The sequence below is a fragment of the Paroedura picta genome, chromosome 10 (assembly GCF_049243985.1).
Source record: "Paroedura picta isolate Pp20150507F chromosome 10, Ppicta_v3.0, whole genome shotgun sequence".
In the NCBI taxonomy this organism is placed as follows: domain Eukaryota; kingdom Metazoa; phylum Chordata; class Lepidosauria; order Squamata; family Gekkonidae; genus Paroedura; species Paroedura picta.
This window is the reverse complement of record NC_135378.1, coordinates 43,310,882-43,334,838: the sequence shown is the minus strand read 5'-3', so window position 1 is coordinate 43,334,838 and position 23,957 is coordinate 43,310,882. Positions and strand designations below refer to the sequence as shown.

Genomic DNA, 23,957 nt, shown 5'->3' with positions numbered 1-23,957 from the left:
GTCTGTGAAATCCCACAGGAGTGTCTAGGCATGATACTAGGTAGGCAGAACAAAAATATAAGCCAGAAGGTATATTGTAGATTTCTGTAACTTCAAAAGGAAAAAAAAATGGCTGAAAGAAAAGCGTGCTATTCAGGAATTAAAACTTGTGAATCCAGTAATCCTATCAAAGATGTTTATTCACCTAAAACAGCAAACACTGGCATTGAATCTGGTTATGCTTCGTGAGAATCCTCTCCTCCTTCTCTCTCTCACACATAATATATTGATACTTCAGTAGCTGTAGATACTAGCTCCATAATCCTTTTATTCACCATGATAGCAAGTTTTCTCAGGGGTGGAAGTAATACATGATTGACATGGAATACATGTATCCCATATAATGCTCATCGGGACACTATAAAGCCCAAGACACCCCCATGGAGAGTAACTGGAGCTTTACAAAAGGTATCATCATAAAAGTGAATATAAGGATTCTATTACTTATCATCATACTGAGTTCTTGCAACATTTTAAAATGACGTTATTAGCATTATATTCCTTGAGGTATGTAGCTTTGTAGTTTTCCTGGGAACACTTCTGTAACCAAAGGTTTATTTAACAAACTCTGGTGTCCAATTTGCTGTTAATTCTAAATACACACAAAGACCCTTTGCCTCATTTTACTTTCTTTTCTATCCCAACTGTAGAGCTGATGTACAAAGTATACCTTCATTGTCAAATGTTTGAATATTTTTGCATGGGGAGCATATAAGCAATTATATCACCTCTAGTCTGGGGAAGCCAGTGGAGGGAGTAAAGATGGAGGCTAAAGGTAAAGGTACCTATTTAACAGCAACCTGTTCAAAATGTGTGTATTTAAATGTAAAGGTATCCTCTGTGCACTGGTTTGCCAGTGCCTTCCCCAGTCATTACCGTTTACCCCCCAGCGAGCTGGGTACTCATTTTACAGACCTCGGAAGGATGGAAGGATGAGTCAACCTTGAGCCGGCTGCTGGGATTGAACTCCCAGCCTCATGGTCAGAGCTTTCAGACTGCATATCTGCTGCCTTACCACTCTGCGCCACAAGAGGCTCTTAAGATGGAGGGTAGGGATAGGGTTTTTGACCGTATTTTAGTAGCGTATTGTATTATCATATTATATTTTACTGTGAATAATAATAATAATAATAATCTTAACACAGCCCGCGGCGCCGCGGGCGCCGCAAACTAAATAAAGCCGTAAAGGCTTCGTGGGAGGAGTTAGGGCGGGCTCGGTCCAGGATGAGGAAGGGTGCTGATTAGCCCCTTCCTCCGGACAGACCATCGGCCCGGCCGATTCCCACCCTGGCGACAAGGAGTTGCTCCTTTGCCAGTTGCTCCTTTGCCAGCGGCCTGATGCAGTGAGAGGCGCAAAGCGCCTCTCGCCACGTCAGGCCGCCGCCCAAGGGAGCCCCCGGCAGCCATGCAGAGCGCGACTGCCGGGGGCTCCCACCCTGGTGAAAAGGAGAAAAGACCTCCACGCGCCCGCCTTCACCCGGCGTCCGCTGCCGCACCTCCAATGGCAGCCCCGCCACCAATGGCAGCGGCCACGCCAACAGGATGCCCACTGCCTCTGCTGCGAGCAGCTGGCTCCGGCACAGGCCGCAGCTGCAACGCCGGAGCCGCCACCATGAGGACATCCACCCGTTCGCCTCTCTGCTGCTCACGGACGACTCAGGTACGGCCTGCCCCAGCACGACATCCACACAAGCCCCCAGCCAACGCGGGACGGCCTCGCCCAGGCCCATACGAGCCCTACGGTCTGCGCCCACCTGCTCCCAGGCCGCACAGCCACCCCCCAAACCCCCATTGCCACCCTAGCGCCCGCTGTATTTAAACTACGGCGGGCTTAATTACTAGTAATAATAATAATAATATAACAATTATTTATATAAATATGTGGTGTGAGCTAATACAATGTAAATACCTTAATGCAATGTGTCCAGTTAGTTCCTGAAGCAATTTATAAGTCGTATTAAACTGGGTAGACGCTTCAGACATGTCCAAAGCACAAGAAACAATCCATGAACCTATTTTCCATTTTTGGCACAGGGAAGATTTTTAACCCAGTTAGACAATTAACCTTTAAACATTGTGCCAAAAAGAATTGTTCTGAGAAGATGCATCTTCAAGTACAGAATGCTAAATAATAGTTCTATTGCAGCTTTGCAAATGAGAGCACCCCTCCCCCCCCATGGTTCACAGTATCAATCACAGCATTTCACATTTGCACAAACAGCCTTTTAATCCCCTAACATATTGTCCAGGCAGCAATATTATCAGGCTTGTTTGTTTATTTGTTTAAAAAGTAGGCCTCTACAGCAGATAGCCACTGCAGATTTGTACTAAGTCTTGACAATCTTAAAATCTTTCTAGGTCCTCTTTCTCTTTTGAGCAACGAGGACCCTAATAAGTAGGCTGTAGTGATCGCTGGCAATAAGAAAAGGGAAGGAGCATTAAGAGGAGAAATGGCAAGAGAATATGGGCAACATTTGCCGGAAACTAGTTATTCAGACACAAAAGACTATGTTCCCCCCCCCCCCTTTTCTTGAATAAAATATTTTGCATTGTGATCTATCAAGACTTTAATTTACCAGTTACTACTTTTCAAAATAGATACTTATTCATCAAAATGGTCTCATTGGAGAGAATTAGCACAGATTTTTAAAAACCCTGTGATTTTAAGAATTGTTATTTTACTTTAATTCATTTTTAAAAAGTACCAGAAATTCTATTTGGAGAAAGTGGATTCATGATAAATGCTTTTTTTTTTCTTTTATGAAAAATGAAAATTAGAGATTAAAATGTACATCTAATCCTGACTTCCTGACAGTTTACTGAGAAAAACGATAATCACATCACGGTTAATGCACTAAGCGTTCACATCCCCATTCTATTGTCATATAATGCTGTTTCTTGTGGCATGAAATCCTACCCACTCACCCCTGTCAACATTTTATGGGGTGGGGGAAAGAAAGGAAGAGCAAACATTTTTGATAGCAGATGCATCCTCAGTAGTTCCACGTGACACTAATGAACTTATTGTCTGACTAGAAATAAAGCCCATTTTATATCTAAATAAAATGGGCGCTAGGCCCCCGTCCCCGGGGAAGCCTTCGCAGGGCGGGTAGTGGTGGGCGACCTGGGGTGTCCTGGCAGCATCCCGGGGCATTCTCCTGTCCCCGGGAGCAGCCTTGTCGCAGTGAGGCTGGTTCTGGAGGAGGAAGAAGTGCAGCGGCTGGACACCCATGGACCTGAAGGCTTTCAAAGCATCCTCTGGTCCCAGAGAAGGCCGGCAGTGGTCCCCCTACCCACCCAGAAGGTTTTCAAAGCCTTCTCTGGGACTCAGGAGCAGGCTCGCTGTGGCGAGGCTGCTCCCGGGGCCCAGAGAAGGCCGGCAGCTGTCCCCCCACCCACCCAGAAGGTTTTCAAAGCCTTCTCTGGGACCCAGGAGCAGGCTCGCTGTGGCGAGGCTGCTCCTGGGGCCCACAGAAGGCCAGCGGCTGCCCCACCCCACCCTGAAGGCTTGGGAAGGCCTCTCTGGGCCCCAGGAGCAGGGTCGTAGCGGCTAGCCTGCTCCCGGGCCCAGAGAAGGCCATCAGGAGGCCCCCCCCAGAATGCTTGGGAAGTGGGGAGGATGGGGCAGGCCGGAGGACTTACTGCATGGGCTGGCTGTTCAGTCTGCTTGGCAAGTCCTCGGCCAGGGCAGGCGAGGCCGGGCGAAGCAGCCAATGGGGAGCCGCGCTGGATGGACACTTGGCTTCGTGGCTCTTGATTGGCTCCTCCGAGTTTTTATTCTGGACAGGGCCCACCCTAACTCCTCCCCAACAGCCCTTACCCTTTTATTTAATCCGCTCCGCAGGAGCGGTTTAAAGATTCACTACTAGTAGAGCCACACAATTAGATATTATTTCTTTCTTTCAAGCCTTCTCTGTCTTGGCCCCCACCCAGTTGAGCAAGCTCCCAGAAGAGATCATGGCCCTAACAGAACTAAAACAGTTCCACAAGGCACGCAAAAGGGAGATCCTCCACCAGGCATTTAGTTGAGGTTAACTGAAACTAAATAACATCGACTAGGTCCCTGAAACTCCCTCCCTTGAACCCATATGCTAACCAACCATGAGTCTGTTAGATTGTTTACTGTTTATTATTAGAATGCTACTTTCTCTGTTTATCACTATTATTATTACTGTTACCTTTATTTGATATAATCACAGAGTTCAATGTACTGTTCTTCGTTTCTGTTCCATGTGAACATATCAAGAAATCCCAATTATCTATGCAGGAATTAATTGGTGGAAAAGTGTGAGGGAGAAGGAAAACTGAGGCAGCAGAAACAAAGTGATGGGCAAATGAGTGTATGTTCTGTTCAGGCCATCTAAAAGCCCCTTTTAAAGTTCTGCTGTAACATATAGAAAATTGTTTAGCTCCAAAGAGGACATTAGTGTTTGACCCAAACTGCACCCTGAGTTTTCACCAGAATTCTTGCAGAACTTACTGGACAAAGCATAAACTGTCATGAATATTTTCTTTTTCATTCAATATCACAGTAGCATAAAAAAACCCAAAAGCCTCAAAGTAAGCCACAATGATTAAAATTTGCCCTTCTTGATTAAAATGGGACTTTACCAATGGATCCAATAAAGCTGTAGTTAATTAATCTCTTTATTAAATCCATTATAGCTTGCATTGCTGCTTACAATATGAATGTTTCTAAGCAGATAATCATACTTTTCAGGATGGCCTTCTTGTTAATCATGATAAAAGGATACATTTTACTCTTTAACAATTACTGGTTAGCATAGGGTTTTAGGTTGCTTCTCATTTTGAATAAAGGGAATAGGATGAACGCAAACAAGATTTTCATCAGGAAACCCTCTCCCCAATAATGTCTACATTTTTATTTATCATTTCATTTAATTCACCCCCTATCTATCAGTGTGAGATTGGTGGGCCACTAATAGACTTGATACCAGGGATTATCCATTCCTATGAGTGGGGTGAGAAGTAGAGGGCTAGAGGTTAGGGATAATCTTTACCAATGTCTCCAGCATCTGTATTGGCTCTTTCAATAATGCACTTTGAGTCTCTCATTTTAAGATCATTTCTGCACAAGGAATCTGTCCCTGGACAACCTTTGAATGTTGGCTGCTTTTAGCGCCCCCTCCACATGACGTTGCCTGCATCCCAAGGCTATTCAGTAGCTGGGTCAAATTTTGGCCATTTTAAAATTGCAGTTAGGGGAATTGTCAAAACTGGATTAACAGCCCTAAATCACATGTACCATTGGTTAGCTACCTGTGAGCAACCAGAGGCAAGCACGTATGGAGGGCAGAAAGGTGCAATAGTCTCTGCAGCACTGTCCTGTCCTCGCACCCACCCTCCCCTCTCTATGAGCTGCACCGAGTAATTTGTTTAAATGGCACGATCCGCATTGCAGCGTAACCACGAGCCTACATTCTCAAAGGTAAAATAAAATCTTCTTTAAAGTGTTCATGTCCTATATGAGATCAGGCAGGCATAACACAGTTCCTTTTCTGTTTTCTGGAGGTGGAGAATGAGCTGGGAAAGGGAGGGGGACAGGTGATCAGGCAGCCTTCTCCTGATCATACAGGAGTTTGAGTGCTTTGTTTTTAAGCCAGCCATTAACACAGAATGTCTTTTTAGGCTCTAGAGACCATGTCCAGCCTTCTCACAATTCATGCAGGCAAAAACAGCCCAGTTTTTCTTTTCTAGAGGTGGGAAATGAGCTAGGAAAGACGGGGGGTGAGTGAATGGGCAGCCTTCTCCCAATCGTACAGGGGTCTGAGTGCTTTGTTTTTCAGCCAGCCATTAACACAAAATTTCTTTTTGGGCTCCAGGGACCATGTTCAGTGTCTCAGAAATCCACCCAGAGAGAAATAAAGTGCAGAAGAACACCAATCCCGTAAAGGTAGGAAGAATGCTATATTGTTCTGGCAATGCGACAGTGTTGATTTTTATTACAAATGCATCTGTGTTGTGGCTTTACCATATAGCAACATGGAAGTGCCTTTAAAAAAAATGATTTGGGGGCTCTCAGTCCATGAGAGAACTGCTGTGCTGTGATTGGTGGCTTCCTGTGACTGACAAGCCAAGGAGTGGAGGGAGAAGTTCGTTTTGTTTCCCTTGCAGCCTTGTCAGGAGGCAAAAATGTGTGATGGGGCAGTGGGAATACGCCGGAAGGGTTTCCCTAAGAGGGGGGCTGCAAATGCGGGATTTACCATCTTGCGTTTGCAAGCAGGAAGCCACTCACATTTTACTCCTCCGTGTGGAAATGGTTTAAGAATATATGTAGTGTAGTAAACAGGAAAAGGCTGCAGACGAAGACAGGTGATACAGAATTGGCTGTCTGGTTTCATGATCTGATTCCATGATCTGGTTCCATGATCTGCAGTTTGGGAATAGAGCAAAACTAAGGGCCAAGCTGCATAAAACACAGGAGATTCATAATCAGATTATTTTAGTTTTTCCATTCTCATAATTTGAGTGAAACTAGTCTTTTCTTCTACTAGTCTTTTTAAAGGAGGGAGAGAATGAGGGACATTGTCTCAGGCCTCAGAAATGAAGAGGCCACCTCTGCATCCCCAAATAGCACATTTTAATGTTTGAAATGATCAACTTGTTCTGCTACTACTATAGTAACACTCATCAGTGGAAGGTAACTCCAGGGCCAGGAGTCATTAAGTACTTTGGCCTTGACAATTATTGGCCATTGACTTAATTTGATGGGTCATCTCTTAGTGTTGTTGTTTGATCTGCAAATGTAATTGACGTATAGTATCTTAATGATTTCCCTCTTCTTTTCCTAAACATCCCCAAGCAAGGCCAATAGCTTTCCTGATAACTCAAATGTAGAACTGGGCAACAGAACCATCATCACAATGAACTGTAGCAAATAACACTAAGGATGAGACACCATTCACATGAGCCCCTCCTCCCCGCCTCCCCACTAGCCAGACCTAGACCCAGGAACTGAGTCATCATCTGAAGATCACAACAACAAACCAGGTATCATGGGAGAAGGAGAAGATGCAGAAGCTCAAGTGATATCCAACACCCCTAAACTTCCAACAAACCCTGAGCCCCTGTATTCAGATCCTCTGTTTAAGGAATTGCTCCTGAAGGTTGAACTCCAGGACTGTTTATGCACTGGAGGTTTCATGCCGGGCTGCAGGCTGGAGTTTTAGTCATGGCAGGTTGCCCCACCTCTTCCTGCACCCACATGGGGGAGCATTTAACCTGGTGCACCTCATCTGCCCTCAATTTGTGCTTCTGCACGGGAGCTGGGGCAGTGAAGTTCCCAGTGCATAAACGGTCCAGATGGTGCTCTTAGCATCCCAGACTCCATGGCATCCAGTCTCCTAACTCATAAAGTCAGATCCACCAGTGCCCTAGGTTTTCCCACCACCAGGTAAGAATGGTAAGATGACAGGCCCACAAGAAGGCAGCTGAATAGGGATGGGCACAAACCACAAAAATGTGGTTCAGTTCATGGCTTTCGGGTGAATCACAAACAGAACCACAAACCCAGTCAGCTTGCAAATGAACTGAACTGGGTTCATGTAGATCATGCCTTGAAACAGCTGAGCTGTGGGAGCAGCCTGGTCCTACAGCTCAGCTTTTTAAAAAGGCTTTATGGGCCCCAGGCTTAAACCTGTGATTCCTTCTTCCCACAGCTTTTCATGTGGAGCAGAAAACAGTGGCTTAGATGGCTCACAGAAATTTAAGTCAAAATAGTTGAACAGAGTTTAAACCCTACTATCTGCTCTTTATGGACCATGACAAAGAGCATCAAAATTTGTAGACATTCATGATGGTTCCTCCGTTGGTGAAGAATGCTTCATGATCCTTATACTAGCCAGAATTCCTAACAAACTTTAGTTCTTCAGTCAGTTCATGCATATCCCTACAGCTGATGCCTGTGTTCCAGCTACTAAAGCATATAATTGCCTAATTACATTTAGTACTCAAAAAGATAAAGTCTCAGTCAAGTCCTGTCTGCCCAGTGATGGATAGGGCTTCTCTTCAGCTAAGCAGAGGGAAAATGTGGTTTGGTGAAATGTGGTTTGGATCCTATTACTATTAGGTGGATTTTTAACTAGTTAGCAAATTGTACCCAAAGAGCATGTGAATGATGTCTCAGTCTATTGGACAGGTCATCTCAGGCATCTGTCCTAGAACCTGTGTTGTTCAACATATTTATAAAAGATTCAGATGAAGGAGCAGACGGGATGCTCATTAAAACTGCAGATGATTCTAAACTGAGATGGGTAGCGAATACAGTTGAAGACAGAGTCAAGATACAGAGTATGGAAACTGGGCTAAAACTAACAACAGAAATAAATGTAAAATTTCAGAAAAGATAAATGTAAAGTTCTGCATGTAGGAAGGAAAAATCAAATGCATAATTATAGGATAAGACTGTAGTACTTATCTAGGCTGTAACTTACAAAAAAGATCTAGGGGGTCTATTAAGGTGTATAGTTTAATAAGACTCCTAGATCCTTTTCACAAGTACTCGCTGAACATGAGATAGTATTATGTGGTAGTTACAAGGGCAAATATACAACAAAAGTATATTCCAGATTATGTGAAGTGATGGTATCCCTTTACTCTGCCCTGGTTAGCCCTCATTTGGATAAGGAAGCTCGCTTGACCTCAACCAGGGATAGAGCTTTCTCTGTCCTGGCCCCCACCTGGTGGAATGAGTTCCCAGATCAGAGCCCTAACAGATCTAGAGCAGTTCTGCATGGCCTGCAAAAGGGAGCTCCTTCACTAGGCATTTGGTTGAGGTCGACAACTTCCACTGGGCCACTAAACCTTCCTCCCATGAAATCCTAAGTCTGAATAAACCAATTACAGGTCCATTTGTATGTTGTGGTTATAAATTTATTGTTCTCACTGTTTATTATTGTGTGATTGTTACTTATGGTTACTGATTTATCTGTAATATTCCTGTTCCTTATGTTTTATGTGAACTTCCCTGAGCCTCAGGGGAGGGCGGTATATAAATGTAATAAATAGATAAATAAATAAATTATTGTGCTCACTTTTAGGCACTGCCATTTAAGAAGGATATTGTTAAGATGGAACACGGCCAAAGGAGGGCAGTGAAGACCAAACACTATGAGGAAAAGTTGAAGGAACTGGGTATGTTTAGACTGGAAAGGAGATAACTGAGACTGTTTCCACACTAGGGATATTGTTCGGATTTGCATTTTTAAAAGGTTGAAATTTTTGTCCGTTTCTTCACTGAAATTTGCCTCTTTTGGTGCAGACCCAAATTGCCCCCTCACTTGCCCCTCAGCAAAGGAACCCCCAGAAAACTGGTTTTCATTTTTTAAAATGGGGACTAACAGGGTCTGATTTGGGTCTACCAAATGTGAAAGGGGTGCAACAAAAACAAAGGTTTAAGCAGGCACCAATTTGCTAAAGACACATTTTTAGAAAAGGGGAAGGCTACAAAGCATGATGGGAGGCTGCCTCCATTGGACTCAATTCAGAGACTATGTAATGAATTTCAGCCTAGGAAATAAGGGAAATCATCTGCAAAAGTGGAAAACCTGGCAGCTCTAGTCTGCAAGTAGTTTATTATTATTTTTTTCTACATTGACAGTAGCAGTAGCTTTGTACATAAATTTAGGTCAGGGAATAGGGGAAGGGTTCACTTAAAATAAAAATATCAGGAGAGCCTATCTCCCATGTAGTTTGGACCTTCGGGATTCTATAGAAAGATACGCCTCACAACTTACCATTCCAGTACCATGTCTGCCCTCTGTCTCAACTGCATATGGATAGGGAATAGCAAAAAGGGTAAATTGTGTGCTTAGGTTTGCTCAGGAACCTGCATACATAATTTTATAAGCCACCATGTCAGCAAAAAGTTCTATAGGCATTTATTAGTTGTATAATCCTCTTATCTATCCAGTTCACATACACAGTTTTAATCACATCAGAAAAGGAAACACTACGCTAGATTAAAAAAAAAAATCTGAGACTCAAAAGGAGTATTTTTGTCCAAAGAAGTAGGAGAAGACAAGCAAAGGAGGGGGGTGGGAAGGCATAATAAATGATAATCCAAGGAAATCTCACATTATGATGTGAGAATTATTAAATGTCTTACAACAGAAAAGTTGATCAACAGAAATATATTTCTCATTTTAGTCAGAAATACAACGAGCCTTCTTCTGCAATAATCTGTCCTTCAGAGGAAAGATTGGCCTCGTGGGATTTATCAGATCCTTGTTCTTTATTTTATTTTGTATTGTAAATGCAAGTACTGCAGATAAAATACACCAAAAAGGAACAACATCCGGTGGGAACAGTTTGGAAACAAAAGTTATATGTTTTCAGCAAGACATCTCTCTCTTTAGCAAGGTCAGGATTATGTTAGTGGGTGATAGAAATGCCAGCACTTTTAATTTGAATTTTATCTTTAATAATGTTAAAGAAGAAAAAATCATTGGGAAAATAAATGATAATGAGAAACTTTAGAAGGGCGAAGAATAATGACTGAAGCTGTACGTTCATTAATTCAAAGAGCAGATGACAATTAGTATGCTTCTAGTGCTTAGAGAAGAGAGATAGAGCAACTGAAAGAGCAACAGAGATGGAGAGAGGTCTACAGCCAACCTATAATCTATGGCCATTAAGAGATTTCATAACTCTGGGCTAGGAAGGTAAGCTGTTACATCTGCCATTTCAATTGTAAATTAAAGCTTTGATTTTCTCTGTGTCACGTATATTCTGTTTTCCTCAAGAATCTCTTCCAGCCATGATTAAAACAACAAGTTGGCGTAAGGGTTGTGCAGACTTTTTAAAGTAATGAGTACAATGATAGACATGATTCAGCTGCTTAGTGGGTCTCTGGGGAGAATATAAAGGAAGGCCACCAGTAGACTCACAACCAGAAGATAGTTGCACAGACATATTGATCAGCATGGGGATCTGCACATATGATTTGTGTGTTTGTATAAAGATCCAGTTAGAAGCACAATCTTCACCCATTGTACCAAGGTTCCTGCCAGTCAAAGTGGCCTAATCAAAATCCATGTTTTCCTAAGTCTAAATGTTTAAGTGACATATGCAGCCACCAGTTATCCAGACTGGGGTGTTGGGGTAGCTGTTCTCAATGCAGTGCAGCTGCTCTTGCTGTGGCATACCCGGTTTCAAACCCCTTGGGGTCCTGTGCGTCTTTTCCTGCCAACTGGAGGGGGTGGGAGTTTCCCCCCATTGATTGGTCAGCTGATGGCTGGCGAGCCCAGAGCTGGCTGAGCCCCCTTCCTATTTGATGGGACTACATCTCAGTGCTCAGCCTCTTCTTTTCCCACTGCTGCACTGCATCCACTCATCCCACCCTTTTTGCCTTTGTATTGATTTTTAAATTGATATTGCGAATGATACTTTGTTACAGCCGGTGGTTGTTGTACATGGTGCAGATCCATATTGGGGCAGACCAAGCTAGCGCGCTGGACTCCCCTATTTTGGGGAGCCTCCATAAGAGGCCATGCACACATGGAGCTACAGAATAGCCCTTGTATGGAAGGGGATTGATTATTGGGCTTGCATTTCTGGGTGACAGACTTGAGGGTCCTCACTGAGGCTGTCACATCCTAGGTGCCCAGTAGGCTTCAGGGGGACTGTGCATGTATGTTTCCATGTACTTCTGGGCCTGGCTGCTGGAATTAGGGCTTTCTTGTGGTGAGTTGGCCACAAGATGGCTGGATTCTTCCATGTTGTGCTGACACATCATTTACATTAACTAAAGCTGTGGCCATTTCTTGCCAGAAATCTATCAGTATTGTCCTTATTTCATCCCAGCATTTGTACCCTTGCTACACAAACATAATTTTATAATCATCATCATAATAATTAATGCTAATTAGATTTATAGGCCACCTTCTCCCAAGGACTCAAGGTGGTTCACATAAAACAATTCCCATAAAAAACCCACTCTCTTAAAAACAAGTCTATTCCCAATATACCAAGATGGCAAAAACCTTCCTACCTCTCACAGCTGTCCGTCAAGGGGGTTCACCCGATGGTATAGCAGAGCCTGAGGGGAACCCATTGATCTTATCACCCTTATGTGTTTGATGCCTTTCTAAGTATCCATGTCTCTTTAAACAATGAGGCATTTATTCCTGCCATTATTATACCTTATTCCATTAATCTCCGCAGCTGAAACCATGTCTGTCCCATTTCCACCCAAGCCAAACTGATACTTAAGTTACCAGGGAAGTTTCTAGAGGATCATAATTCTAGAAGGCTATTGGCAGTCAGGAGCAAGTCAAGACCCACTTAAACTGACCCCATCACATGACCCCTTGGCTTTGATCTGTCCAGCAGTGGTAATGACAGGCATAGATGATCTTGTTTTCTCTTGGTGGGTCACTAATGGCCAGGTCTGACTAGCTGCTGCAGCCCACAGGGAATATCCAACCCAAATTACTTCTGGACACTTTTAGCTACCTAATGGGATCCTATTTCTGCCTTTCTTAAAAAAAATATTTTAAAAGACTCTTCATCTTAGGTGTATTTTTTTAAGAGTCTTTATCCTGTCATGACTTAAGACATGTTCATTAGCCAGCTAAAGAAATCAAGGCCATCAGGGTCTGTAAAGTTTGGGAAGTTATCCTGGGGTAAGGAAAAGAGCGTTGTGGCAAACAGACCACTCTGTACGGAAAATGTTTTCAGCCAGTATTGTGATAAGGTCACTTGTTCTGTCTCAATTCTCTTTATTTTTCTGCTCTGTAGCAAGACCTATCTTCTATCTGGCTATATGCTTTGAAGTACATGTTAATAATTCATCTTGTACAGCTAGAACAAGCAGATAAGTAGTGGTGCATGATCTGCAGATGCACCTCAAATGCATGGACTGTAAATTCTACTTTAAGTACACAGACTTCAAAATTGCCTTCCAGTTTTACAATCTGATAGCAGAATGACTACAAGTACAATTTTATATCTCAGTATATGATTTAAGCATAAAACTTAGGGAGAGGATATTGTTTCGGGCAGACCTTTGAGAATAGTGAAGAAAAGCAAAAGACTTGACAATACAGAGTCAATTCAATAGACAAAAACTTTGTTTTGTTCTATTGCTAGTCTTCCTTAGTGTTTCAAAGAAATGACGTTGCAACAAACTATAATCTCATCTGGGCTTGCATTTTCTGATATTCTGAATTATTTGAGAAGGAGCAAAAATTATAACCAATTATTCATTAATGGGGTTTTGATGGAATTGGATGTTAGAAAATTATAAAAATATTATATGATTGTGTTTTGGACATGGCTGTCACAAATAGAATGTATGCAAATATATAAATTAACAAGACTGTGATAGATTGACACCAGTGATACTCACAGATCTGCTCTGTGATAATTTTAACATAAAAATGAGAATAGGCTTTTAACATTTTTTTTTATATTCTCCTGGTTACTCTCTGACGATAAGATAAAATTAAAATATCTGTTATGCCTGAACTTTACTACAATAGTTATTATGGATTAATTCTTCCTCTTTCACTTCCCCTTTGAAGCTTTTTATGGAAAATTATTTTATCAGTTCCCATTGATTTGCCTCTGATATGAGTGGAGCTTTTCATATTTCTTTAATGCTACAACATCTTTTTGATGAGACTTGAGGATTTTTTTTAAAGAATTCTGGAGCCATCTCTATAACTTTGTTATAGTTTGAAAAAGAGAAAACATTATAATGAATTCAACTAAACACCTGGTAGTAGTGGTGGGGATCGTCTCTTCCTATTCTAATTAACTCTTTGGTTTTATGTTGATAGCACCAAATTTAAAGGTTTATTAGTGGCAGTAGAGAAAAAATAGAGTTCCTTAATTTAGTACCTTTCAGGAGATTGAATTGGATGCTCCTGTTCATTTACATTTTGTTAGAGAGAACATGAGCACTGATTTTGACATTGAAATTAGTTTGGGAACACATTTACAAGCACTTTTTAAAATGTCTTATTATCATCTCAGTAATTGCACATCTCCACTCCTTCGATGAAATGTCAAGGAAGGTTTTATTACACACATTTGTTACTTCATGCATATGCTGCAGTAAATCTTTGTTGATTAGTTTACTTGTTCATTTGACGGTCAAACCATTCAGTAAAGAAAAACTGATGTTGGTCTATTACACTGAAAGATAATTTCATTGCTTTATTATACAACTTTGGAAGAGATTAATTTGTCACACAGTTGCCAAAAGGTTAATGTGATCATTGGTCTTTTTGAATTTGCACTAATCAGAATATTCAGCATAATCTAACGTGCTTTACTATAAGGCATACATCCCTGTAATATACAGATTGCATACATTTAATTAACGGATACACAAATCCAAAACTGTTTGCGCACTTCTACTCTTAGGCCTACAAAAACCCATGTGAATCACACATAAACCAACTGTCTCTCCATTATTTTGCCTCATGTTTTACTGTTCAGCATCTTAAAACCAAAATGTCTCTCTTTCTCATGTAAAAACTAGCTCTCAATAAAAACATATGCAATGATAATGGTAAGCTATGCTGTAGGTAAGTGCTCATATATACTTGAATCTTGCTACCTTTAAAAAAGAATCCCTGCGGGTAAAACAAACTAGATGTTGTGAGCAGAGTCCTATTTCTTTTTGACACAATACTTTCCCTTGTGCAGGATTATATATATATTTTAAAAACCCTTGGGAAGAACTTCAGACTTAAATGTGTTCCTTGTCTTTTATTTTTCTCCACAGGAGTCCTAGGGATTGTGACTAAGACTGTTCTTTAGAACAGTGGTCCCTAACCTTTTTATCACCGGGGACTGGTCAACGCTTGATAATTTTACTGAGGCCAGGGGGGGTAGTCTTTTGCTGAGGGACATCATCGCCGTCTGAGCCCCTGCACCACTTGATTTCTCACCGGCGTTCCTGACTTCCCACCGGCCACTGGGGGTGCTGACAGCAGCAGCTGCACAGGGACACTCCAAGGGGGAGCCCAAGCCATGGCGGCCGCCGGAGAGCACCAAAGAGTGGCAGGGCAACCCCTGAGGTAGCAGCCAGGGAGGAGGACGAGGAGGAGCCATGGCCCAGTACCAACTGCTCCATGGACCTCTCCCAGTCTCCGGACCAGGGATTGGGGACCACTGCTTTAGAACACTTTTCTGGGAGTCAGCTGACCATGGGTCAGTCATATACTTTCAACCTAACATACCTCACAGAGTTTTTATGAGGATGCCATTGAGGAGTGGAGACCGATGTTTGTCACCTTGGGTTGCCATTTGGTGACAGTATTGGTCACCACTGGAAGAAAAATGAAGTAAAATAAATCAGGACAAAGTCATGATGTACAATCCAATACTGAATATAATTATACTATGAGTTTCATATCTTGCCATTGGTTTAATTGGGAGGGAAGACAGAGTGGTATAGCCCAATTTTGTCAGATCATGGAAGCTAAAGAAGGTTGGTACTTGGGAAAGAGATTACGAAGAAAAACTCTGCAGAGGAAGGCACTGGTAAACCAGCTCTGCTTCTCACTTGCCTTGAAAGCCCTTGCTGGGGTGGCCAAAAGTCAAGTGAAAATTAAAGGCTTTATACACACACAGGGAATTACATTAAAAACTTTTATCTTTGCCTGCCTACATTCCTTGTCAAACCAGGAATTTGTGGACAAGGAGTGTGGTGTCCTATGGCATAAACTCAGAGCTGAATATATCATGATTACCATGGCCTCAACTTGCATAAATTGGGGTTGAATTTCTTCCCGGACCTTGCTTGCATGAGCTTCTGACATGCCATGGACCAAGCTGGACTTCAAAAGAGTTGTTCTGTCCTCTTCTCAATTGTCTTAGACCACCTTAAACCTGAATTCCCTGTCTTGGCGGTAGTAATGGGTATCTTGTATGCTAGCAAACCACCACATCTCTATATGGTATGGGGAAATCATTAACTATTTAAAATCTATTGGACTGACCCTTGAAAAATTTCAGAACCTAGATGAGAGGTCAGTGTTCCACCAAGTTAAACTCTGGATTCTAATAATGACCATCCAGAATTTATTTCTGATGCCTGAAGATCCTGCTTGCTGCTGTTTTATGGCATCCAACCTACATATAGATCCTTGCCTTCCTACTTTTTTTCTCTGACTAACCCAGATGCCAGCTTTGCTGCCACATATACTCCAGTAACATAATCACTGGGCCTAACAAAACACCATCAAAAGCTTATTCACATGCTCATCTTCTAATGTTGTTATATGCCATTAAATGCCAACAATGCCCCTTTGTTCTCTTCATAAAGTAAAAAGGTCAAACCCTCCACCGAAGAATTAATGGACACAAGTATGTCATCAAAAATAACAGGACTGAAAAACCTTTAGGGGAACACTTCAGCCTTCCAGGACATTCAATAAGGGACTTCAGAGTAGCTGTTTTATTGCAAAGGAACGTCAAGAACAGACTAGAAAGGGAGATTGCAGAAATCCAAGTTATTACAAGACTCAAAACAATGGAATCTTCAGTTCTCAACAAGGACATAGCTTTATTATTCACTACGTATGCTAATCTCACTCAATTCTTATATCCTCATTCCTTACAATAACCTCTTCTTTTTATTTTATTTGGGACAATGTGACTGTAATGTGGTATAAGTAGTGTGTAATGTAATTCAGAATCCAACTCTCTGGTCTCAGGAAAAACTAACAAACTGAGCACCTTGTCACTTGAGGGTATGTTCCATGCTTGGGTGGAGATAGATGGGGTAAAGATCTCGTCTTTTTAAATTATTTCTTTTCACAACTGGGAAAGTGTCTGCCATTAATTACTAACATGGACAGTTTTATTTCTCCAATGTTTTTGTGAACTACAAGTAAACTCAAAAGGACTGATTAGCTGTTTTAGCAAAGAATTACCTAGTATTGCATAATTTGGATATTATGACACAGTTTACTAATTTACTTTTTCTTTATATCTGTACTCATGATTCTTGTTCCATTTTGTCTGAGGAAGAGTGCATGCACTCGAAAGCTCATGCCTTGAATAAATCTTTGTAGGTCTTAAATGTGCTATTGGACTCAATTTTTGTTGTGCTACTTCAGACCAACATGGTTACCCACTTGAATCTAACCCACATCTTAGGCGTTGCTTTATGTTAGCACCCCTAAGTTCCTTTCCAATGGCCTGGTCAAGATGAAGGTATAAAAATGTCTCCTATGCTGAGCCCTCTTGTTCCTGCCAGACCAATCAACATGCATAAACTGCTCCATTGCCCTACCCACTCAGTTGTCCTTGCATACTTCTTCACACCATAGTTGAGCTGAAGAGTTCAGGTACATTACCTTTTAGAAGATATTCATTGATTTCAGAAGCTGTAACTGGATTCCTATGCAATGCCATATGCCATCATCGATCTGGATAATCTTTATCTATTTTTATTTAATTTTAGGTTTTCTTATCTACTATGCTATTTTATTTTGATTTACTGTTACTCTGGGTTTTTTTTCCAAACTATGCCATTAAAGGTTTATTGATATTGATATTTTTATTACTAAAAACTTTTCTGTGAATCGTTGAAGACTTTCATGGCCAGTCAACTGGTGGCTGTGGGTTTTCCAGGCTTGTGTGGCCATGGTTCTGTTGTTTTAGGGGGGAAACTCTTCTGTTTTTTTTTTTTTTTAGAACCACAGTGTTCTAATGACTTTGGACTCTGAAGAATGGCACCAGTATTACACTATTGCTCTAGCATCAGCACTAGCTGCATTTTGCTTTTCATTGTTCTCAAAGAGCTGCATGCTAGAATATGTGAAATGTTTATAAAACTGATGGAAAATGAAGATGAAATGATACCCAGAGACAGGAGCACATCCAGAAAGATGGCCCACACTGGTCTTGTTGGTCCAGGTTCAAAAGTCATCAACAACTGGATTAATCTCCATACCCTATGTAACAGAGACAGCATTACTTTTTATTACTGTTTGAGTTCAAATCCCACCTAAATGGTGAGACAAACTGTGAATGTAATACATGTGCCTTTATCTTTTGGTGGGCGAATGTGCACTTTTGGATTTGGGTATAGATTACCATGGCAATGGTGCTCCCCCCCTTTTTTTCTGTAACACATTGTGGGAGGCAGATTCCAGAAGTGGAAGTTTCAAATTTATTTAGAAGAGGGCAGCTAGAGAAATGTAGATTTCTCTATGCTTTCCTAGAGAAGCATAGGAAGATCTAAACTTTTCCTGCAAATTCTTAATGACAGCCAAATATAACCGGAGACATTTCCTCTCACTGCATATCTCTTTTCAGACTTAACAACTTTTGTGTTCAGGGCACTGGTCATAGGATCACAAACTAGATCTCACAGGATCATCAGTAGGTGTCTGCTTCTCTTGATAAAGTACATTCATGTCATATTGCTCTTGACTGATGCACTTTTGGGTAGGAGTATATAGACCTCTTTAATCCACAAGGGTGGAATTATTTAGCAATATCCATACAGCACATTTTTAAAAAACAAGTAAAGGAGAAGACATGCCAAGAGTTCTCACTACCTAAACGCTGTCAACACGATTTGAACTTTATCTGCAGTGACAAATTACTACTTATGCAGTAGTAGTTAAAACAGATTCACAGGGACGAGCCACTTACCATGAAATAACGCAAGAATATAGACCACCATGCAACAGCATAGGTTTAATGATCACATGGATACCTAGACTGATGTTCATTGAAGCATAACTAAATATCATCTTCATGGGCACTTAAATATTTGGTGATTTATGCAGAGAAGATTCAAATAGCTATCTGCTGAATGACATGCTTCCTTCCCTCACCCCACCGCCAGTTCATGCAAAATAATGGGTTGGGATTTGTTAACTTCATTTCTGCCCTGCCTTTTCCTGAAATGGAGACTCAAAGCAGCTTGTATTATTCTCCTCTCCTTTATTTTATCCTCATACCAACCCTGTGATTTAGGGATGTGCACTGAAGGATTTGTGGAAGATTCTTTTCATGCTGCAGAGATAGTGAATTTTCATAGGATCCACGACTGCCTGTATTGCGCCATTGTTGGGGTCTCTAAATGCACACAGCATAAATCCTGGGTTACAAAAACTGAGAACAGTGCTTGATCGTTGAGATAAGCATGCTGTAATTATTGCGCCTATTATGCGAACAAAACAAATTCCCCTGTGATTTTCTTTTGTTCTGTTCTGGGTTTTTTACATTATTGAAGTCTTGCCTGTCTCTGACTCTACTGGATTCACTTTTACAAGGGAGCCAGTGTTTTCTTGGTAAGGGCATAAAGTTCTGTTCCTTAAGAGGAAGGGGGAAAGATAGGTTCTGTCCCTTCATTTTGTACTTCAAGCTGTAGTCACTGGGACTACATTCCTGTTTGAGATAGTCCAAAAACAAAGCATATAGGATGGGATTTTGCCTTCCGCTCTCCTCTCAATGCTTGTCCTGTGTGCTAAATTTCCTAATGCTGTATTTCATTTGACCACTTAGTGGTCATTCATGTAGTCCTAATGATCACCAATCAGTTTGAATTAGCAGCATCAGTGTGAACCAGTTTGGCAGTGTTTTGCAGTTTTTCAGGATCAAAAGAACAGACTGATTGATCAACTAGCATTTGATTGACACCTTCACACTTGGTAAATCAAACAGTCTGGAACGTTTGTGGTGAAACTCTCCACATTCAGAAATAGGTTACTCTAAGGGTGCTTTCACACATGCTAAATAATGGAGTTTCAATCTTATTTCAACAACCATGTGCACATGGATTCTGCCATTTCACACTGTAAAATCCAGTGGAATGAAATTGCATGGTTTAGTGTTTGTGAAAGCACCCTGAAAGTGTGTTTTTGGCCATGGGTCACTGAGCCTGGAACCTGGATCTACCAGATTCTGCTCTGACACTCTAACCACTATACCATGCTTCTTTGGGAATGCTTCTCCAATTCCCTCTTTAATCCCTCTTTGTCCAGGAGTGGGATTGGAGGGCCTGGGCTCAAATAGTTACGTTTCTCAGGAGCCTTTGGATTATAACATCATCCAGAGCACTGCAAAACTTTTAAACACATCACATCTACGTTCCTGCTGCTAACTCTAATTGGCCTCTTGTTGAGAAGCCACTCAAAACATGTCACCTGTACAATACAAATGCTTCTGTCCATTCTTTGCCATTCTTCCCTTGTTTCTTTGGTATTGCATTCCTCTTCCATTTTTCTTTTAGTTAGTCATCCAGCTGTTTCCTGTACATGTTTTTAAAAGGACAAATATTCCACTTTCTTCAACCTTAACTGGGCAGCTTTTATGTTATACAATATGAATGTTGTCATGCTTCCTTTTGTCATCAGCTTTTTGGTTTCATGCTAGACTCATCCCTGCCAAACGCCATTATCCTTTAAACTCAGCTCCTCCTTTTATGTTCTGTCCCTGTGCTCCTTAATCTCTTCTTCGATGTTCCTCCCTGAAGACTGATCTATGTTATGCTTTCTAATTCTCACGCAGCATCTTCTTCATGGAAAACAACATATTTTAATATGTCCCTCTGGAGGAATTCATATCTAATGTCAGATACTTGATTCTTCTTTACAACAAACGATAGTAATAAAGGCAACATATATTTCTAGACTTTTCATAAAGAAGTAAATTTAGTTGATTGTAGTTGAAATATAGAATCCCAGCAATAGTTTTTAGCATTATATACAGCTGTACAATATATTGCTGTATGTATCTGTACAATGTATGTATTTTTCATAACATAATGCACCAGGATTATCTGCATATTGGAGCTTGGAAGTTTAAAGATTTAGAAACATCATGCATTTGCAGCATTATCCTATGTCCTGTGCATTCAGAAGATTTTTCCACTGTATTCGGTGGGGCTTGCTCCCAGTGATATGTGCATAGAACTTGCACCCTTGAGTAAGGCTACTCATAACTACACACTTCTGAACTCACATTCTTTGTCATACGTCACCAGAAACATAAGAAGAATCTTTTTTTTAAATTTATTTTTGGTATCCAAGCTCCTGATGTCAGTCCCTAAAATCACCATTTGTTAAGGCAAGCACTAATGAGTATTTATTAAAATTGGCAACTTTGACCTGTTCAGATATATCAACATACGGCATTCTTAGTTGTGCTGTAAATATTGATCATGCTACTAATTAACAAAGATCAACTAATTAACAAAGATCTTCCAGGATAGAGTCAAAAGCAAGCAAGAAGGCCTACTCCAAAGGTGCTTTAATAAATCAAGAATCTGTTTGGAAAATATCTTCTTTTACACTTACTGACTTGCCAATATAGAAATGAATAGCTACTGTGGATAACATGTATGTTAGTCTCTGGTAAGCTATGAATCATTATGGCCTCTGGCTTTCCGGAAGCTTGTATGGAGCCCTTTTCTTTTAGATTCTGCACACTTGTAGAAAACCAAAAGTAAATTGGGCCCAAATGATTTCCCTTGTCTTTTTTATTTGTCTAATCAGATAATCTATATACTGCTTGTCTCATAGCATATCTATCCTCCAAATGGGGTTGGTCAATACAATTTGTCATTTTCGTTATGATACTTTATCTGTTGCTTGCTCTGCATCTACCTTTCTCAGTTTCTTTGGTCCTGTCAATATTCTATTCATTTCTCTATGTCTACTGGAAAATCATATCTCCATGCCTCTCCCAGTCTACCACTGTATACAACTACACAGTCTGTAGAAAACCTGAACTGTGTCCGAAGACAGTTGTAAAGTGGACGGACGCAGTCTTATAAACTGAAGCTCAAATCTGACAACACAGCAGTGAGGGGAAGGTCTGACCCCAGATTAAAGATGTCACCCATTCTGGATGGTATTGTAATTTTTTGTGGGGAGAAGTCTGTAATCAGGGAATGTTTTTGCACCCAGGCATACTGCTGGATAAGCAGGTTTGTCCAGGAGTGTCTTTTATGATCTACAACTAGCTAGTCACAAGCCGCCTTTCCTGGGAAGAAAAGTTCATGAATTGTATCTTCAAAAGGTTTCAGAACTTTAATTTGGTGCAGAATGTTGCAGCTGGGATGTTTACTGGCCTGGGTTGTAAGGACCATATAATTCCATTGACTTGCAGGAGGGTCTGATAGGTGGAAAGAGGACACTGAGATCTGGATGGCTTAAACATGGCCACAACTTTTATTTAATTAACACAGAGAAGTTAGTAACAAAATAGGCATGGTTAAAGAGAGCCTGACCCAATGATGTTAACCGAAAATCTTCTTGCCCAGTGTACTAGGGTGCCCCTTGTCTCCTTCCAGGGAAACAGGTTGCCCATAGGTGCTGAGCCACTACCAAGGGAAGTGTTCCAAACTAATTGGCCAGAGAGAGGCACAGACCTCCTCTGACACATGGGCCACCTGGCTCAGTGAGCATCCAGCCTCCCCCATCTGGGTTGGCTTAGCTCACTCCAAGCTGCCTCACAAATGAGGCCACAACTTATCAAGGTGGATGCCCACATCGAACTACCCCAAGAGGCTCTCTCACCATACCATTTGAGCCCAAAGAAAAGCTGTGACAGAAAATATGAACAACTTTAACAACTACCACGATGGTAACATTTCAACCAAACTTTTATAACAGGGTAGATGGGCGGGTTCTGACCACTCGCTGCTCTGCTTGCTGGAGAAAGAGGGAGGGCCTACTCTCATCGTGTCTTAAATAGACATGTCAAGCACGCGAGCGTTGCCTGTGCCTGCACACGCCTCCTTCTCTCTTCCCTGCCGTCCCCAGAACTCCAAGGATGCCTAGTGTCCTCTTCCATCCTGCCCAGCCACCTAATCAACAGAGGATTTGGGGATTAGGTTAAGTCCTCAGCCTCATTTTATGGCCCATCTATCACAACTGCTAATCTGTTTTCAGCCAGAATTCAAAATGCTGGTGTTGAGCTTTAAAGTCCTAAATTGTTGGGACCAACATACCTAAAAGATTGCTTCTTATGAACCTGCCTGATCATTTCAGTAATTTTGAGGCCCTACAATATATATTTAGTTACAATGGTTTATAAGAAATTATTTTATTTTGTACATTTTTAGTCACCTTGGTGGGATCTTATGAGGGCAGAAAGGTGGGGTATACGTTTTGTAAAATATGTTTGTTATAAAAGATTAAAAGAGTGACTCATTTACTCCTCTAGCCTCTGGTTCTTCTCAAGGAGGCTTTGGAAAAACATCCCATGTAGATAAAATCCCTGACAAAGAAATGTTTTTCCCCTGGATAAGTGTGTCTGCAAATGATATGAAAAAGGACATAGTCAAATATAGAATTTAAAACATACTGTTATTATTATTATGATTATGTTTATCATATTTTATGCATTTACTTATTCTAAAGCGCTGCTACCACAACTACACCTTTCTCCTGCAAAGCTGGATCCAAGAGGGCTTGTAAGAAATCACATTGAATAAAATAGCAAATTGCAATATTTTAATTGCAAATCAAAACAGTCTCAGACAGAACAAACCAGTGTCCTTTCCCCCCAAGCACAGAGGAGGGCAGAGCTGAGTAGCCCTGGCTGGAACATTCTTTTTGATAGAATAACTAGCGTCAGAAGACACCAGGGCATGAGTTCTTCTTTGCCCCAATCACAGAGAAGCACAGGACTCAAGCAACTGACCTTCACATGCTCTAGCTCTCTTCCCTTGAAATATCCCATTGTTTTTTCCATTACGAAGTCTAAGGCAACCTGTATAGAGATCCCAGGAGGTATTTTGCATAGAGCCAGATCAAACTGTTTAAAAAGCAGCCAGTTTAGACCACTTTATTATACTACAATTGTTGATCTGCATTGAATATAGTCTGTTGGAAAACTACGCTGCAATGATTTCTGCATGGAACAATTAGGACTAGGGCTGCTTTAAGGACAACTAGATTAAATCAGGGGTTCCC

The 23,957-nt window shown here is 41.3% G+C and overlaps 1 protein-coding gene and 1 long non-coding RNA gene across 2 annotated transcripts in view; one reads left to right on the top strand and one right to left on the bottom strand.

Annotated features, from left to right (window-relative positions):
* Positions 1–9,455, top strand: part of LOC143819731 (uncharacterized) — a 130,015-nt gene extending 120,560 nt beyond the window's left edge. The window contains exons 3-4 of the mRNA XM_077301647.1: positions 5,883–5,953; positions 9,099–9,455. Coding sequence (XP_077157762.1) covers positions 5,883–5,953; positions 9,099–9,218 — 191 coding nt within the window. The 3' untranslated portion in view covers positions 9,219–9,455. The remainder of the gene's footprint in view (positions 1–5,882; positions 5,954–9,098) is intronic.
* Positions 1–23,957, bottom strand: part of LOC143819732 (uncharacterized) — a 120,564-nt gene that overhangs the window by 29,295 nt on the left and 67,312 nt on the right. The window lies entirely within an intron of this gene.